The sequence below is a fragment of the Urocitellus parryii genome, chromosome 15 (assembly GCF_045843805.1).
Source record: "Urocitellus parryii isolate mUroPar1 chromosome 15, mUroPar1.hap1, whole genome shotgun sequence".
Lineage (NCBI taxonomy): Eukaryota > Metazoa > Chordata > Mammalia > Rodentia > Sciuridae > Urocitellus > Urocitellus parryii.
In genome coordinates, this window is record NC_135545.1 from 55,052,780 (window position 1) to 55,071,566 (window position 18,787).

The 18,787-nt window shown below is 48.9% G+C and overlaps 1 protein-coding gene across 2 annotated transcripts; it reads right to left on the bottom strand.

Moving 5' to 3' along the window:
- Positions 1-871: 871 nt before the first annotated feature.
- On the bottom strand, positions 872-18,725 carry Hsdl1 (hydroxysteroid dehydrogenase like 1). 2 transcript variants are annotated; one of them, XM_026411413.2, is made up of 6 exons: positions 18,644-18,697; positions 14,397-14,461; positions 9,589-9,814; positions 8,316-8,761; positions 7,922-8,149; positions 872-2,912 (listed from the first exon to the last, which is right to left on the bottom strand). In XM_026411413.2, exons 3-6 carry the CDS (start codon positions 9,806-9,808, stop codon positions 2,814-2,816), a joined length of 993 nt encoding a protein of 330 aa, XP_026267198.1. In that variant the 5' UTR covers positions 9,809-9,814; positions 14,397-14,461; positions 18,644-18,697; the 3' UTR covers positions 872-2,813. The 2 variants fall into 2 exon arrangements, with proteins under 2 accessions (XP_026267198.1, XP_026267197.1); XM_026411412.2 differs by lacking the exon at positions 14,397-14,461 and having other exon boundaries at positions 18,644-18,725.
- Positions 18,726-18,787: the final 62 nt, after the last annotated feature.

Below are 18,787 nucleotides of genomic sequence, written 5' to 3' on the forward strand. Positions count from 1 at the left end.
CAACAAAGCTTTTTCATGTGACATTTATACAGTTTTAGGTAATATAAGTGACCCAGAGATCATTGAAAGTATACAGAAGGATAGGCATCAACTGTATGCAGTACTGCAGCATTTTATGAGGGGTGTGAGCTTCCCAGGTTTGGGCACCACAGGGGTCCTGGGCTGATCCCACACAGATCCAAAGGACAACTTGAATGGTGACCATGTGTTCATAGGGCTGGCTGGGAGCTACAACTCTCTGCCACCACCCAGCATTGCGAGAGGACTGAAGTGTGTATCACCTGCCTGGGAGACAGTAGTCAAAATACAGTTCATATCATCGCATTTAGCATTCACACCATCGTAAAGTCAAAAAGTCGTACACTGAACCATCCTAAGTTGTTAGGTTGGGGCCTGTACTGAGAGGAATGGACAGTCTGGAGATGGTTCTGGAACACAGAGTGTCAAGACTGAGGACATATCCCTAACCCTCTGCATCCCAAACGTAACAGAACTTTGTCTTCGACATAGGAAAAACAAAAAAGGCCCCTCAGGATTGTCTCTGTGGCTCCCTTGCCTCTCCTCCCCACTCTCTGGAACCCACCACAGTCTGGCCTTCAGCCCCACCACTCGCCTGAAACGGCTCACTCAAATCGCCCGCCGTCTGCACACTGCAATCGCCGTGGCTGAGCCCAGCTTCATCCTCCTCAACCCTCCGGAGATGGAAGAATAGCTTGGTGGCTTCAGAAGCTTCCTCGACAGTCACACATGATTATGTCCCTGAACCTTCAGCTTTTAATGAGTCACGACCACAGGTGTTCACAGGTTGATTTTTGGTAATCATTTCTATGAGGAAAAAGAGAAACCCTCCTTCCAACCAACCAGCTTAGAAATACTTGGAGCAAAGCCTCTTCCAGAGGAGACAGAGCAACTGCTTTTATTGTTACATTTCCAGTTCACAGACCAAGTTTCAAGGTTCAGATTCCCCACATTCTTAATAAGAGACCCTATCCACAGTGACCAACCAACTCTCAAGTGAGCTTTGGGGGGTGGTGTTTTATGAAAGCTAGAAAACCAAAGGAAATTCAGTCTTGCTCTTCCCCTGAAGCTGGGGACCAGTCTGCACCACAGCTGCACCAGTCAGCATGTCTGGCTACATCCTGCCAAGGGCAGAATTCAGAGTACCACGGGCCAGGCGTGTTTACCAGTGCCGCGCCACCCACCTGATCCCTAACCCTAAGACTGCACCGGGACCTGGCTTACACAGAATCACACAGCAGCGTGGCTACAGAAAGCTGCTGCTGCTGCAATCACACATCGCGCAGATTCCACCAGTGTGGTGTGAAGTCAGAGGATCCAGCTGCGCTGTGCCTCCAGTGCAAAGGTCTCTGCTCCTGTGTTTCGAAGACATGATTTAGGAGCGGAAGAGCTTTGGAACTTAGCCACTCATCTTCTGAATCCACGTCACATCTGGAAATGCTGCAAGGAAGGTCACAGGCAAAAACGTGTGTTCCACACTCAGGTGTGCTTAGGCATACTGTGGAAGACGGCCTCACAGCAGGACGATCCCACACCAGTCCTGGCCTCAACCAAATGACCAGCTTCTTCAGTGTCATGATATTAAGCTCTGAATTTTAAATCTGCCCATGTTACCGTATTCATATAGAAACTTACATAAATTCTGAGTGCTAGGTATGTGGCCCACAAAAAATGGTTGGCTTTATAGGATCTGAATTAAAGACATTTCACTGTAGGTGTCAATGCTAATCCATATTGTGGGGTTTGTGCATAATTAACATTACATCAATAAAAGTACTCACAATAATGCATAATTCATTACAAGGACCAAAAAATGAGCTTCTAACATTATTGCAACAGATACATCATATCACACACATAATCTGTCCATATTTTAAGTACTATTCCATAAATACTTGATGTTAATATCAATACTACTACCGGAATGGAATCATTTTACATAGAAAAGTGTATGAAAACCAGCTATAACAAGCTCAAAAGGGCTAAGTTTCAGTTATAAAATGGATCATAGGTTCAGAAATCACTACTTGACCACAATTACAAATCAAAAGATAGTGACTAACAGCTACTCATTAGATCTCCAAGTCTAGGAACACACTCACCCCAGACCTGGGAAACACAAACAACATGGAGGAAGCAGCAGCAGACAGGCAAACCCACAGCACAAACCTGGCAGGCTTGTCTGGTCTGGAAAGGAAGAGCCTGGGTCTGTATCACCCCGTGAAGCTTCCCATTACCCACCCTGACAAGGCTCTTTTGTAACTTAACCCTGTGTAGAGCTGCTCACACACAGCACAGCACACAGGTTCTGCATCTCTGTCCTCCGGCAGCCCAACCAGATTCCTAAGCTAACACCAGAGATCTCAGTTACAAAATAACACTTTTCAATAGTCTTCCTACTGAACATTTCAAAACTAACACTGCTGTCATCTGTAAAGGGAAAATAGGCCATTTCCCTTAAAACACGACATCTGAAACTGAAGCGCTGACAAGTCTGTTATAAGCGTTCGCTGCCGTGGCTCTGATGTCAACACCCCTCTTGAACAGCTTGGAACAAAGCAATCACATCTAGGCGTCTTCACCAGTTCCCACACTCAGGGGTTATTTGTTCCACACCATCCACTGGCCCTGGAGGTTTATCACAGCTCTCCAAGACTTTGCCTTACAAATGATGAATTAACAGCACACTGATCATCAGTCAAAAAGAAAATACATCAGATAAATTAAATGTGTTTCCAAATGTCGGAATACTGCCGGTTACCATGACTTGGCAAAACTTGACTGACGGTCGGGACTCAGGCTTTGCAGGCTAAGGCCTCCTTGCGTAAGGAGCGGTTGAGAATATTCGCTCCCCATACCCAGAGCCACTCAGGCATATACTGTGCAAAAAGAAACTAAAAACAAAAAGAGAAAGGATTATAAGGTTAGAGCCTCAAACCATCAACACTGAAGGAATCAGAGCAGAGATCAGCACAATTTAACCCAATGAACACCTTCCAACCACTTCAAACTCAACAAAGGAGAAAGCCCCTGAGCACTTACGTACTGAACACCTCTCTCTCCATAAGGTATCACCCTAGACTCTAGACACACTCATTGTTTCAAGGAAAACCCCAAGTACACCCTCCAGCTTCACCTGCTCTTAAGTGACTTAGAACTGTTAATCTTCGTGGCCACGTGACTGGGCAATGCACTGAGGGTCTCCTGCTGGCCTTGCTGTGGATCACGTCTGACGTGGGGACTCTGAGTTAACAGTGACCTAGGTTACTCCTGAGGGACCTGAGGCTGCTTCTGTAGAAGAAACGGACTCCTCTCTCGGGCCTGCAGGTGGCCCCCGGTGCTGGCCTGGGATGAAGAGGCATGGCATCTCTGCCTTCACTTTGCGTCTGTCCCCTTGGTCACCGTAACCTTTGGGTCAGATTCTACTCGGCTCTGCACGTGGTCACCAGGTGTCATCCAGAACTGTCATCCAGGACTAGCGTGACCTGGACTTGCCCAGTCTCCCTGCACCCCCCCCCCCAGGTGAAGGACCCCTACCACCCACCACAACAGACACACCAGAGCAGGAAGGACAGACAAAAGGCGGCACAGCACTCCTGGAAGGCTGCGCCATTCCTAGGAAAGACATGACCCTCCTCCCCCTGGCAGCCCGTCCCTGTCCCTGTCATCCCCCTCCTGCGTCCTGGCCTCCCGCCCTGGAGAGGGGAAGCTGACGTGAGCTGTCCTCCCTCTCCATCATCCTTTGGCCACTTTCTTTCTCCCCAAGGCCTATCTCTGGGACATGGGTTTTCCTGTGGGAAGAACCACCAGCAGCAGCACCACCTGTTCTACAATGAAGCATCTTCACTTAATGTGGCATAAACGGCATGTTCCGGGTGAAGAATCACCAAGCCCTAGAGCAGTAAGTCAGCTGGAACAAATAGAGGCATTCATGGCCAACATGAGAAAACCAAGTTTTGGGGGGCAGGCTGAAGCAAATTTAAACAAGAGAACTGAGAAACACCAGGACTTTGGAAGGGTCTCTAGGGTGAGACGAGGGGCTCATGGAACAAGAGGGAGTCCCGCTGCTACCATTCTGTTCCAGAAGTCTCAACCCAGAGGAGAGATGGCAACGTCTGGAAACATGGCTGTGACACTGGCAGTGGATGCCACTGGTATCTCATGGAGGCCAGGGATGTCCCCCAGCACCCTGTGATGTACAACACCGCTCCCCCAAACCAGGAAATACTTACTCAAATGGTGCTGAGACAGAAAAACCCTACATGACAGGTTTGTTCAAGACCACAAGAAGTTCTAATGGCTTAGATGTTAAGGAAAAGGGATGGATAGGCCCTTGGTAGATGTGGCTTAGAGAGCCTGATATTTGAGGGTGCAGAGACAGCAGGTGGGAGTGTTTCTGGGCCACGGGGAGCCCTCTTCCCAAATGAAACCTAAATGGCATGGGCCTCCAACAAGCATGGGCCTTAGGATTAAAAAAAAACTCTTTTGGCCTCCCCTTCCTTCCCTTCCATTCTGTCTTATCTCTCTCTCTGGGCCATTTCTAAGAGGTCTGAACACCCCGGCAGCAGGGTGGGGAGCCAGGGGAAAGGAGAGCACTTGACCCCTGGGTACGGACAGACGACAGCGCCCACTCACTGACCCCTCAGCTGACGAGTTACAGGGAAGCAACCTGCGAGAAAGACCACCCAAACTGGGCCAAGGGAACTGGAGGTGGTGGGGTGGGTCTCACATTCTGGGGTCCTGCCCGTCCGTCTGGCGCTCCTGGGCAACCATAGCAGTGCGACTCCTGAAGCAAGCGCAGCCCTGAAGCCACACTGCTCAGGAGTCTCGGGGACTCAAAGAGGAGGAAGAGGCCAGTAGAGACTTGCACGCAGGACTAGCTGGGAATCCTCATGAGCAAGCGTGCAAAAGAGCCTGAGCCCCGCGAGCCCGGACCCTCACCCTAGGGCTGCTGGAGCTACCTCAGAGGCAGAAGCAGAGCTTCCCTGAGAGGTGCACTGAGTCCCCACCTGGCTTCCCCACACCCCTCTGCTGGACCTCCCCCGATCCCCAATGCTGGACACCCTGCGACTCTCACCAAACTCCTCTCTCAGGGGATGTGCCCACTCCCACCGCTGTCACTGCAGCCAGGCCTCCTGACAGATCTCTCACCTGAGCTCCCATCTGTCAGCAGCTGCCTCCACTTCTCTGAAACACGCCCCAGGACCTTTGGAACCAGCATGCACACGGCTCCCACCAGTCCCTGCCCCTGATCTCTCCACTGTGCCTCCACTCCTCACACCTGACCGGTGCCACCTATCTGGGCCATGGCATCCTAGCTTTTTAAAGCACAGGCCTTCAGCCCTTCCTGCTCCATCCACTCCAGCCTGAGGTGGGGGATGCTAGTGCAACTGTGGCTGCAAATGCAGACGGGCAACAAGCCGAGCACCCATAGCCACTACCGACCTCCTCCTCCCACCACCAGCAAACACAGAGGTCATGCTTATTTAATTCCCAATGTAGATGACAAACTGAAGTAAACAGCACAAAATAAAGCGTCATACCGCAGGTTGGCATATTCAATTTCTCATAGACTAAAGAGCGACAGGATTGAAATCATGATAAAATCTACATCTTGGTGACTTGGGTGAACTACATTCAAAAAACAATAACAATAGAAAAAAAATTGGCAGCAAAAGCTACCAGTAAAATATGTTTGGGACAAAACAGTAACAAATCAAATCTCTATTGTAAAACTAAAAAAAAAGTGATAATGTTGAAAATAATTTAAGTAAATAAAATCAAAAAAGGAAAAGTGGAACAGAACATTAAATAGCTCTGTATGGGAAAGTACTCTAGGGATAAATCAGCTTCACAGAATGTCTTGACAGAAAACACACATTGTTGAGAAAAGTTCATCATGGGAACATAGTTGTGATTAAAACACTGGTGCTTCAACTCTGAAGGCACCAATAAAAAAATGTGAAGGAAAATAAAACCATGGTGTTTCACACAGACAGTGCCTGAACCCACCTCAGGCGATCTTCACTTCTAAGAGAACTTCAAGGTCAGTGGCTCCTAAACTACTGTTTAGGTTTCTCCCTTTTCTCGGGTAATTAGGGACTTGGAAATAGCCACTTAGGTAAACTGCTTCCTTTGTGTGTGTGGTCCTAAGGACTGAACTTAACCAGGGGCTCCAACCTCAGAGCCATACCCTTAGCACTGTTTTTTCTGTTTTCTTTGTTAGATAGATAGGGCCTCGATAAGTTGCCATCCTCCTGCCTCAGCCCTCATAACCGCTGGGATCACAGCTGTGCCTCACCCCAAATGGTGACAAATGGCTTTTTTAAAAACAGAAATCTTTTGATGGTTGAATGTGATGATCATTATTATCCAAAGTACATGTATGAAGACACGAATTGATGTGAGTACACTATGTCTATGTGAGTATACAACCAGAGATATGAAAGATTGAGCTCTACACATGTAATATTTAAAAAAAAAATGACAATGCATTCCGCTGTTATATATAAATTTAAAAATGGAATTAAATAAATAAATAAGAAACCTTTAGTCACATCTTTTGAGAAAAGTGAAAATTAACTATTAATTTAGTATGAGATTATTTTGGAGTGGTAAGTCTAATACACAAACAATGAGTCTGTAGTACTAAGTCTAATAATCTTTTGCAAACAGTCCCCAAAATATTTGTGTTATCATTAAGAAAATGCCAAGTATTTCCTTTTTGAAACTGGGGATTAAATCCAGGGGTGCTTTTACCTCTGAGCTACATCCCCAGTACTTTCTATTTTTTATGTTGAAACAGGGGCTACATAAATTGCTGAGGGTCTCAAAAAGTTGTTGAGGCTGGCCTCAAACTTGTGATCCTCCTTCCTCAACTTCCTGAGTGGCTGAAATTACAGGTATACACCATCACACCCAGCTCACACCTATTTTCTATGCCAATAATGAAACACAAATTTATCATTATAAATTTCCCTTATATCACAATTTCATATATTTAACAAAATTAAAATATTCCTAAAAGACCCAAATCTTTGTCATGTCTGAGTAACAAACTTTTAAAAAAATTCTATGCTTGAACAAATGAGTTTAAGAATATACCAAGACACTATTTGCCATATGGTTGTATAAAATATAGACCTAACTGGTAGTTTTGCTCTGGATTAACTGTTCACTTAGAGGTACCCCCTTTTAAGCATTACTAGAATTTTTTTTTTCAATACTAGGTAACAAACCCAGAGCCTCATGCACACTAGGCAAGCTCTCTACCACTAAGCTTCATCACCAGCTTTTTTTTTTTTTTTTTTTGTGACAGGGTCTTGCTACATTACCCAGGCTGGCATTAAACTTGTGATCCTCCTGCCTCAACTTCCCAAGTAGCTGGGATTAGAAGCATGCCCCCAAGTTCCCGCCAGCATCACTAGAATCTTTTTTTTTTTTTTTTTTTTTGATACTGGGGATTAAACCCAGTGGCACTTAACCACTGAACCACACCCCCAACCCTTTTTATATATTATGTTGAGACAGGGCCTTGCCAAGTTGCTCAGGATCTCGCTAAGTTCCTGAGGCTAGCTTTGAACTCACGATCCTCCTGCCTCAGCCTCTCAAGCTGCTGGGATTACAGGAGTGCACCCCCTGCCCAGCTAGAGTCTTTACTCTGAATTCCCATGTAAACAATTAGCATTTGTCTATTTCTACCATCCAGTTAACTTAAAGCGGCATGTTTCAGGTGTCACCCCATTAAAGTTTTGAAAATTCTTAATAATCCCACTGAAGAAAATGTAATGCCTTAAACAAAATCATTTAAGATGTGAAGTTTAAGAATCAGAATTTCCAATCGCCTCTTTCTGCATGAGGCTTCAGACTCACCCAGTTCTAAGAACTGAAAGCACACTGCTACCTGAATAGAGTGGGACCAGTATCCTGTGGTCCTTTTGGAAATCCCCAGGGTAGAGACAGCATGATGTGCATATACTTTTGGTGAAGGCACCAGCCAGGGGCATCTGTGCAGAAAGCTGCTAGGTCCAGCCATGTTGGTGGCCACGTAGAAGGGGAGGAGGCTCTGCACGAAGATCCCTTTAGAGGCGTACTCGTACTGCAGCGCTCGGCTGAGGTGGTCTAAGTAGGCCTGTCAAGAATGAGGAGAAGACTTTTAATTTAGGGGTGGGAGGAACTTGAAAGAAAATTCAGGACAAAAAAAAGAGACTTCTCAATCATGAGCTGCTGACAGCCAGCCCCTCCAGGCAGACCTGACGTTTATCAGCAGTCAGAATTCCACTCCCAACAAGCCTGACCTTAGAAGCAGAGAACGCAGCCAGCTGGGGAGTGGGTTTGCAGCAGGAGCCAGAGGAGATGGTGACGATGGCACCCTTCTTTCTCTCCACCATTCCTGGTAACACTATGTGGATCATCAAACTAGCAGCGGCGATGTTCACATTTATGATGTCCCAGAGCTTGTCCTCGGAGACCTGAGTGAAATACTGGGGGTAGGGGTAAAACACGCCTACATTGTTTACCAAGATGCCAACGTCTTTGTCCTTCAGGGCTTCTGCAATGGGGACATAGATCTCACGGCCCCTGCTGAAGTCCACAACTATGATATCCGTTTCCACTTGGTAGGTGTCGGCTATGTCTTTGGCAACTGTCCGCAGCTTCTCTTCATTCCGACTCATCAGAATAATGTTGAGACCTCGGCTCGCTAACTCCTCAGCATAGGCTTTTCCAATCCCATCTGTTGCACCTACAATGCGAGCCAGGAAAGAGGAATAGGCTCTTCAGAGTCTTCTGCCAGGTTTAACTAGAGAGAAAGTCACACTAAAAATATAGAGAGTTCTAGTGTCTGTCCATCAAGGCCAAAGCTGATTCCACAACGTGAATGATGTGTGGGGACAGCTCTCCAGGCACCTGACAGACAGGCAAGGCGTGTGGCACTTCACACTCCCGCCACGCTGAGAAACACAGCAGGACTTGTTTCCAAACGCCCATCTGGCTTGTATGGGTGCCAGAAGAGACTTTTCTGGGACACAATAAATTAAAATAAAATTTAAAATAGGTGAAGTATTTCTGAAAGTGGTGATCATCTCTAAGGACAGGATGGAAACCGCAAAAAAGAAAAAGAGAGAGAGAGAAAGACAAGCTGAAGCAGGCCTTGGATGGGGGGGTGGGGTGGGAGACAAGAAAAATATGAATCACACAAGGCCAGGTCCTCTGTGAGAGGGGCAGTAAAAGACATAAACTGCCAGGCACAGGAGGATGCGGCAGAAGGATTCCAACTTGAAAGCCCACCTCAGCAACTCAGTGAGGCCTGAAACAACTTAGTGAGACCCTGTCTCAAAATTAAAAATAAAAAGGGCTGGGGGTGTGACTCACTGGTAAAGCACCCCTGGGCTTACTCCCCAGTACCCAAAAAAAGATTAAAAAAAAGACGTGAACATAATCATATCAGGAATCCTAAATGTTCTTATAGCATGGTCCCACGAAATCACTAAATTCAATAGCCCCTGAAGTAAAGTGGCTGACTTAAAACACCCTAAACAGAAAAGACTGTTAGGTTTTCAATCAGGTTACCACTGACGACGGCCCATCTTCCATACTGCTTGGTGAGGTCTGCCCTGCTCCCCAGGCGAGGGATGAAGTGCAGCCTGATCAGACTGTAGAAGTCACAGATGACGGTGATGCTTTTCCTGGCCGTGTACCAGGCTCCAACCAAAGCCAGCGCTTCCATATAGCAATTGCAAGACCTGGCAATCTCCCTGTACAAGAGGTAGAAGCTGTCAACGGCAGCCATGGCGACCTGCAGGGACAGAGAGAGGGGCTCTCAGCTGATGAAGGTAAAGAACAGCAACACCCACATGCAGACAGACCTGAGCAGCTGCCAGATCCTGACAACTCTCACTTGAGTAACAGCAGCTTCCCAAAATGCGCAGCCAGGGACCCAGCCAATTAACGAGCTCATTATTTAACATTTATGGCTTATGAAGATCTCTTCTTCCAAGGAAGTTAATCTAAATACTACCATAAGATACCAAGTTTCTCCTAAAATCAGATCCATTCTTGAGGATGGAGATAAATACCGTATGCTGTGCCTTAAAAAGATTCCTAGCCTAATGTAATAAAAGGCACAGACTTACAAATTCTCCCGACAGCCAGGAGGTGTGTTTATCTCCTTGCTCCAGTCAGTCAGCAAGTGCAGAGGCCCTGCTACCCAGGTAGAGACAGAGTAGAAAAAACAAAGGTAGTGTCAGGACCTGGCCTCGGCCTCCAGGAGCCTACAATCCTCTAGAGACAAACAAGCTTTCATAAACTCTGACAGGAAACAGAAATCATATTAAAATCAAAGGGACACCTCCCAAACTTGAGGCAACAGCTTTGACATGGCAGCAGAGTAAGATCTCCTCCAGCTTACTAACTTGATTGATACGGTGACATCGGCGTGGCCCTTAGGCTGGAGAGAAGTCCAACACAACCCCGTCACATGTGCACAGAACAGGCGTTTCCGCGCACTGTGACAGAGGCTGAGGACTCAAAGACAAACCGAGTAACAGTACCTCTGTGAAGAGGCAATGTTCAACAGGGCCTTTGTACTGCTGTAGAACCTGGTACGTGTGCCTGCATCAGAATACTCCACAGAGGCAGAGGGAGCGCAGACACGAGAGCCAGCACCATGACCACAGGAGCTGAACTCCTCCAGGTCTACACCACCGGAGCCACTGCAGTCTGGCCCACTGTGCACTATTCATCAGGGACCGAACATCAAAATGACCTGAACTGAAAAGAAATCACAAATCTGGGAGCAGTGGCGCACTCGTGTCATCCCAGCTACTTGGAAGGCTGAGGCGGGAGTTGTTCAAGGCCAGCCTGGGCAACTTAGCCAGGCCCGTCTCAAAATTTAAAAATCAAAGGAGAGGCTGTGGATGTAGCTCAATGGCAGACCAGTCCTGGATTCAATCCCCAGTACCAAGAAACAGAAATTTTAAAAATTAAATTACAGGTAGCTCCTATGTACACAAACATTAAGATTCCTCCAACAGCAGGTGGACATACCTCTGCAATGTTAAAACAAGGTTTCCCATGGGCACAGTGGCACACGCCTGGCATCCCAGCAGCTTGGGAGGCTGAAGCAGGAGGATCTCGAGTTCAAAGCCAGCCTCGGCAACTTAGCAAGGCACTTAACAACTCAGTGAGACCCTGTCACTAAATAAAATATTTTAAAAGGGCTGGGGATGTGCCTTGGTGGTTAAACACTCCAGGGTTCAATCCCCCAAAAAAATAAAGTTTTCAATGAGAAAACAAATGCCATATTACACCAAGATGGACAGGCTGCAGTCAAAGCCACTCAGGAAATCACTTGCACTAAGGGTGTGTAGAAACATTTGGGGGAAGAAAGGGGAGGGGGGCCTCTGAGGGCCTCAGGCTGAAGCTGCTCGAGGACTGGAACCTCAGTGAGGTAGTCTCTAGCAGCAGATGTCCCAGCGGTCTCCCGAGGTTTCTGTGCTGGCTGTAATGACCCCTGGTCTCCTCTCTGCTTGTTTCAGGCTTCCGGTGGATATGCAGCTGTACTCTTAAGACCAAAAACCCAGAAGAAACCAACTCCTTTCTTTTGTCCTTGTAGCTCTGCTGGCAATATTTTTGTATAAAGTGAACATTAACGTTTTCAAAAATTAAGAAAACACAAAAATTCCCATGCCATGAGTAGGCAGCAAAATATTTGCAAACTGCCTTGTCTCAGAGTAAGAGCCGAGGTCTGCCTGGGGACAGTAGACCCTCGTGCCCAGCAGGAGCAAGCTCTCTTGGACCTGCACCTTTTTTTCTCATGTGATGGAACGAAAACCCATCCAAAATTAGCTTGGACAAAGCTGGAAGTCTACCTGGTATGATGGCACACGCCTGTAATCCCAGCAACTGGGAAGACAGACTTGGCAAATTAGCAAGGCCTTGTCTAAACTAAATAAAAAGGGCTGCAAACATAGCTCAATGGTACAGAGTCCCTGGGTTTGATCCCCAGTATCACAGAGGAAGAGAAAGTGAAGGGTTGGGGAGACAGGGAGGGAGGGATTGAAGGAGGGAGGAAGAAGGGGGGGGAAGGAAGGAAGGAAGGAAGGAAGGAAGGAAGGAAGGAAGGAAGGAAGGAAAGGGAAAAGAAAGGGAGGAAGGACGGAATCATATCAGGAAACCTCAGGGGAGGGGAGGGGAGGGGGAATGAATGAATGATTCATACCAGGAAACCTCAGAGACAGAGCCAGGAAGGGAGGGAGGAAGGAAGGAATCATACCAGGAAACCTCAGGGACAGCGCCCAGGCAGCCAGCCAGCTGCCTGGGACAGGCAGAGAGCTGCTTCAGTCACCCATCTCTCCCTGCTGGCAGCCTGGGTTTCACCAGCCCCCTCGTTGCGCACCATTCTCTGAGTTCCTGTAGCTTCCATCTGAACCTCTACATGACCTCGACCCACCCTGGCATCCCTACTCCAAACTCCTGGTTGGCCCACCTGAGCTCAGGTATCGAACACCTGCCTAATCCCCTGGCAGGCATGGCGGTGAAGAAAGTGGCAGCAGTCGAGGCAACTTGGTGTCGTGAGGGGTGGGAGCTCTGGGAAGGAGGAAACAAAAGGAATCTCTGAAGGCTGTCCCTTGCCCTGTGCCACATGTGCTGTCCTAGGACTGCTGGGTCTGTGCCACCCCAGTAGCCTGTGCTCCTGAAAGGCAGAGGCCAAATCTTACTCTGTGCCACTCCAGCACCTCCAATCCCTGGTAGAACAGCTCAACCGATAAGTGCTGGATTAGATGAGGCTCTTCCTGCCAGTCTCCACAGGGCCTGCAGAGGAGCTCGTGCGGGGAAGCCTACATGGTGAACAGCACTCAACAGCATGGGAGAAGCCCCCAAGAGCCAGGGACGAGGACACTGTAGGAATGAACCAGGACTCCTTGCTGCCCTGGCACGTGGAACCCACAGAAGGATAAACTGAGCACCTGCACAGCCCGGCAGCAGGGCACTGTGGAGGAAGGAGGGGAGCGGGAGGAGGAGATCCCTGGGCAGAGGCTAAGGGACCAGAGGCCAGGCCCCAGAGAGGGCAGCACTGGGAGGTCTGGCTGCTTTTCGGGAGGCGGATCCAACGTGCCTGCAGCTTAGGGCTGCACAGAGCACAGTGGCACTGGAAGGCTTTCTGGCCAGGTGGCTGGACTTAGTTGGGGCACGGACGGAGGTGCCAAGCAGTCCAATTTGGGAAGGTGACAGGCAGCTGCAAGGTGGCTGGAGGGGATGTGCCACGCCCTGGTGCTGCAGGTGGGCTGAGGCTGAACCTCACATGTCCTCCCGACCCCATGGTTCATAAAAGGGAAACAGGAAATTACCAAGTCCCTCCATCCCTCCAGTTCTTTCCCACACTACACACATGATGGAAAGTTACCTCTCTAATGAAAGAAAAATCGGCATCTCCCCAGAGCCATTAAATCCCAAAACCTCACCATTTTACACTTTATTACACAATCAAGTCTAGAAGCTTACCCACCAACACACAGACACTGAGCTGCACAGACCGATGTTCTGCAATAAAGGTATCAGTCTGTGCTTTGGTCTTCATGTTTGTGTCCATCAGCCCCTGTTCCTGGGGTAGGCCCTAACGCCCCAGGGGTTAGGGAGCAAGGTCTCAGGAAGGCAGCTGGTCATGAGGACCCCACTGTGTGAGGACAAACACAGAAGGCACCACCATCTCAGAGGAACTGGCCTCACCAGACACCTGATCTGCCAGCACCTTGATCTTGGACTTCACGGCCTGCAGAGCTGTGAGAAATGTTGACAGGCCACCCAGTTTTGTTACAGCAGCCTAATGGGGTCTGTAACTTAGACAAGCCCGTTTGGAAAACAACACTAAAAACTCAGTAAAATCCTGAATCCTATACAATCCTCTTGCAAGAAGTTGTTATAAAGCTTTGTTTTCTTAACAGAGTGGAATGATGGATCAAAGAGGCTAGGGGTGGGGACACTGGAAAAATCTGGCCCCAGGGTACAAACTTTCCACTATGAGTAAGTTCTGGAAACCTAATGCACAGCACAGTGACCAGTTAATACTACACTGTATACCTGAAACATGCCAGAGGGTAGATCTTCAGTGTTTCCAACACACACACACACACACACACACACACACACACACACGTAACTCTGAGCTGATGGATGCCAATAAGTTGGTGCTGGTGGTCACTCACCAGCCTAAACGTACATATTCTGATCGTCCAGCTGTAAGCCCTGATGTAGGCAATGGAACTATGTTAGAGGTGGGAAAAAATAAACTGGGAGAGGATGCTAAAAACTTTGTGTTCTTTTCTCTGCAGAAAACTAAAATAGCAGTGGTCACAGCAAAACCAGAACTGTCCACAAACCTGGGAAAAAGAGCATCTTCTCCTTTTTCAGCACAACATCCATCAGGGCTGGAGTCATCAAAAACCTAAAGGACACAAGACAAGTTCCAAAGTGCCATAGAAAATTATGATCGAACTGCAGGGAGCAAAGTCACCTCCTCAAGGTGCCATGCTGCGGCTGTAACGTTACCCTGGCCACAGCTCTGCTGCCCGGATGCAGTAGCGTGAAGGGCAATGAAATAACACAGAAAACCTCCAAGAATCAGGAGTTTGGGGAAGTCTTGACTGAAACACAGTTGTCACCAAATTGTTCGAACAAACGAGACTGGGTGGAAGGCAGAACACTACTAAACAGACCGGTCAAGATGTTTTTCAAGAAAATACAATACGATGGGAAAAACCAAACAGAGCAACACGGAATGACAGAGTGCAGACAGGAATAACTGCCGCCAGAGGCATCCACACCCTCATCCCCACACCTGGCAAATATGCACCTTAGCTGGCAAAAGGGACTTGGTGGGTGTGACAAAGGACCTGGGATGAGAAAATCCCCCTGGATCACCCAAGTGGGCCCAGCATAATCGTATGCGTCCTTGTAAGACAGAGTGCAGAGATCCAAGACAGAGAAAGTGACGTGACCTCAGAAGAGAGCTCAGAGCATGATTTGACGGGCTCCCCTTCTAGACTAGGAGACGGAGAGCACTGCACTGGTCAAGGACTGCGGGCAGCCTCCTGAAACGGGCAGAGCTTGGAAAGAGCCACCCCTGCTGACACCTTGGTTTCAGCACTTGAGGACTGCAGATTTCTTCTGACCTCCAGAACTGTGTGGTCATCAATCTGTGTTAAGTTGCCTCTTTCACGAAGAGCTGTCACTGCGGGACGTGAGGGCAAAGGGATGGATGAAGGGGGATGGACAGAAGCCCTCAGCCTGGCTTCTGGGGCAGTAGAGACAGGTTAAAAATCCTGCTCATCCCTTAAGACACCACATGGAGCACATCAGGAACCAGTCTCTTCAGAGATTCCTGCACCTTCAAATGACAGCCGCTCCGCCTGCAGCCACAATGGACATGTGAAGGACGTGGGAATGACAGAGCACGCCTGAGGCCTCCTCCGCCTGCAGGCCCTTCCACAACCTGCTGAGTCCCCTCCTTCATGCTGTTTCAGTCCCAGCCACAGCGATGACAAGCACCAGCCCAGCACCAAGCCCCACTCAGCTCTGGACAACAGCCTCCAGGGGCCTCTCAGCGCCCCCTGCCTCCGCCCTGCTGCTAGTTAACCACCTCACTAGTTTCCATCTGGGTTCTCCAACCAGAGCTCAGGCCTCCCAAGGGCAGGAGCTGCATCTAAGACCTATCTTCCAGTAATTTATAATTTTTTTGAAAAGTACATCCAAGTGTGTAAAACCTATTATGCACGGGTCAAAGAAAAATAAAATGAAATGCCCACTCAGCCAGCAGCCTATAACAAAGCCAGCAGCCAAGAGCAGGGTGGCCTCCTTCCTGACCACTCTGCAGAGGAGCCACTCGTGAATTCTGGGTCATCATTTTTGTGAACAGTTGCACAAGCCACACACCCATTCTCAAACAACGAAACTGTAAATTGCCTGGTTTGAGCTTCACGTGAAGGAACCCCACATGACTGCAGAGGCTTTCATCTCTCATGCAAGGACGTCTGGAGCCACTCCTACCTGCACCTGGGATCACACCTTCACTGTCCAGTAGAAACCCAACCATGACTCACACGTCCACTCTGCTGCTGAGGGCATGTGGGGTTTTCTGCTGGTTTGTGAACAGTGTTGCAATGAACATTCCTGGGCACCTGAGCAAGAGTTCTCAAAGGGACACGCCTCATGGTTGAACTGCTGGGACAGAGGCAGCAAGTGTGCATCTACACACTGCTAACGGCCTTTCCAAAGAGACGAATACGCACCACCAGAGTGGGTGCAAGTCCACGTGGCCTCCTCCGAGCCACTGGTGGGAATGCCCACAGTGCACTCTCGTCTATACGGCAGCGTTTCCTAGTATCTCCTTTTTACATTTCTCTGATCACTAATAGGGTTCAAATTTATGTGCTGTTTTTTTTCCTAATCTGTGAAATGCCTGTTCTCATCTTCTACCCTTTTTTCTGCTGTGCTGCCTTCTTTTCTCTATAAAATTTATAAAATCTATAAAAATTACTCACCGGATTCTACATAAAAGTTCTCTGTACAGTGTTGTCTTTGTAATGCTTCTGATAAATTATCTTAATCTGTAATGTAAACAAATGTATCTTTTTCCTTTATGAAAGTCCACCTTAGCCCAAGGTCATAAAGACATTTGCTCATACTATTTTCTAAGTTTTACAGTTCTGCTTTTCAGATTTAAGTCTTGAAGCCTCCAGGAGCTTTGTAACAGTGTGACACTGAGATCTCATACATCTTTAATGTCACCCCATAGCACCTGACACACTGCTATGTATACAATATTTATTTAATAAATAGACTCAAACACTGCCTTGTGTTCAAAGCTCAAATTTCACTCTTTAGGAGGGAAAAAAAATTAAGCATCTCAAAATTTATATCAGCAATTTGACAAGGACATTATTGGTATATTAGGATTTGCTGGAATTTCCTTAATTTCTGTTGCCCCTTGTTGATACTCAACTAAACCAAAAGTGAGTCTGATTGGAAAGAGCAGCAACCCACAAAGTAGAAAACTAGAATTCTTATTGACGATCCAATACACCTGACTTTTGTGTATATTTGTGCTACAGGAATTAAAATAGCCACACCTCACTCCTAAGCATGTACCCATGACAAATTTAAAAATTCTGCTCACATTATGTACACCTGTGCTCACAGCAGTCTTGTTCACAATAGCCAGAAGGTACAGCATCCATGGATGTACAAACCAACGTGGCCACCTACCCATACAAAGGAATGCTATTCAGCCATAAAAACAATGCAGTACTGATACATGCCACAACATGCAGGGCCTTGAAAACACAATGCGACAGGCAGACGCCAGACACAAAAGGCTACATCTCATATGATCCCATTTGTAGGAAATGCTCCCAGTAGGAAAATCCACGGAGACAAAAGTTGCATCATGGATGGTAAGCAAGAAGTGGGGCAAGGGGAGTGGCTGCCCACGGAGCTGGGGTTTATTAGGGTGGGTGATGGAAGTGTTGTAAAGTATCCTGAATTTCAAAAAAACTTATACAGCTATACACCTAAGAGGACTAAAGTGGTAAACTTTGTTATGAATTTTCTTAGTTTTTTTTTTTAATCTACTAAAAAAAAAAAAAAAATCACCAATCTGTTGAACCTAATGCCCCTGGAATAACTCCTATAGGGATTAAAACCAGACTGAATTGAGACTGCCTGGGCTGGAATCCACAGAGCTACGTGTTGGGCTCAAGCTACACCACCATGGTGCTTTCTCAGCCATCTGCAAAAACGCGGATGGCCAACCTGGCCCCGGTAAAGCCCAGCTATTCCGGACCCTGAAGCAGGATGGCCAGCTTCAGGCCAACCTCTGCAATTCAGGGAGACCCTGTGTCAAAACTTATTTTAAACCGGGCTGGGGTGCAGCAGAACGTTTGCCTAGCACGTGCGACACCCTGGTTCAACCCCCAGCACCGCAAATCTAAAAAATAATTTTAAAGAGGAGGTGGCGATAACAATTCCTAAGACGATGTTGAGAACTAAATGAGGTAATCTATAAAAGGCACGCAGAAGGGCGCCCGTCCCCAGGGCTCGGTGCCCCTGGCCACCAGCCAGCACTGCCCTCTATTCAAGGCTGACGCCGCTGCCGGCTGCCGGGGAGCTGACTTTTCGCAGGGCCCCCAGAGCCGTCCTCCTCGGGTCTCCAGCTTCTCTCCAACCCGGCGGCCGGACTCCAGCATCCCAGCAGACGCGGGAACTGCGCTTCCGGCCCAGTCGGCCTCCCGGACCGCGGGCTCGCGGAGGCCGGCGGCGCCAGGTGCACGCCCGCCGCCCGGGGCAGCAGGTGCAGCGCTCGGCGCCCGCGCGGCCCTGCCCTGCCGCGGGGCGGAGGCGGCGCCCGCTCGCTGAGCGCGGCAGCTCCGAACCCGGGCTAGTGGGCCGGGCGGCGGCCGCGGAGCCCGCAGGGGCCGAGCCACGCGGGACCGGGATAAAGAGCGCCGCCGAGGAGGGCGGCCCCGTGAGCGGGCGGGGCCCGCGGGAGGCGCGGAGAGGGCCGGGGCCGGGCGGCGGGGGCCGAGGGAGGGCCGGGCCGGGGGCGAGGGGACCCGGCGGGGCGCGGTACCTGCAGCGGCGCAGTCTCCGGAGCCCGTCCCGCCGGACCCACGCGACCGCCGCCCCCGTCTCCGCCGGCGCGTCTCACGTGACCCGCGCAGGCGCCGGGGGCGGAACCTGGCTAGGCCCGCCCCGCGCCCGTGCTCGAGTGCGC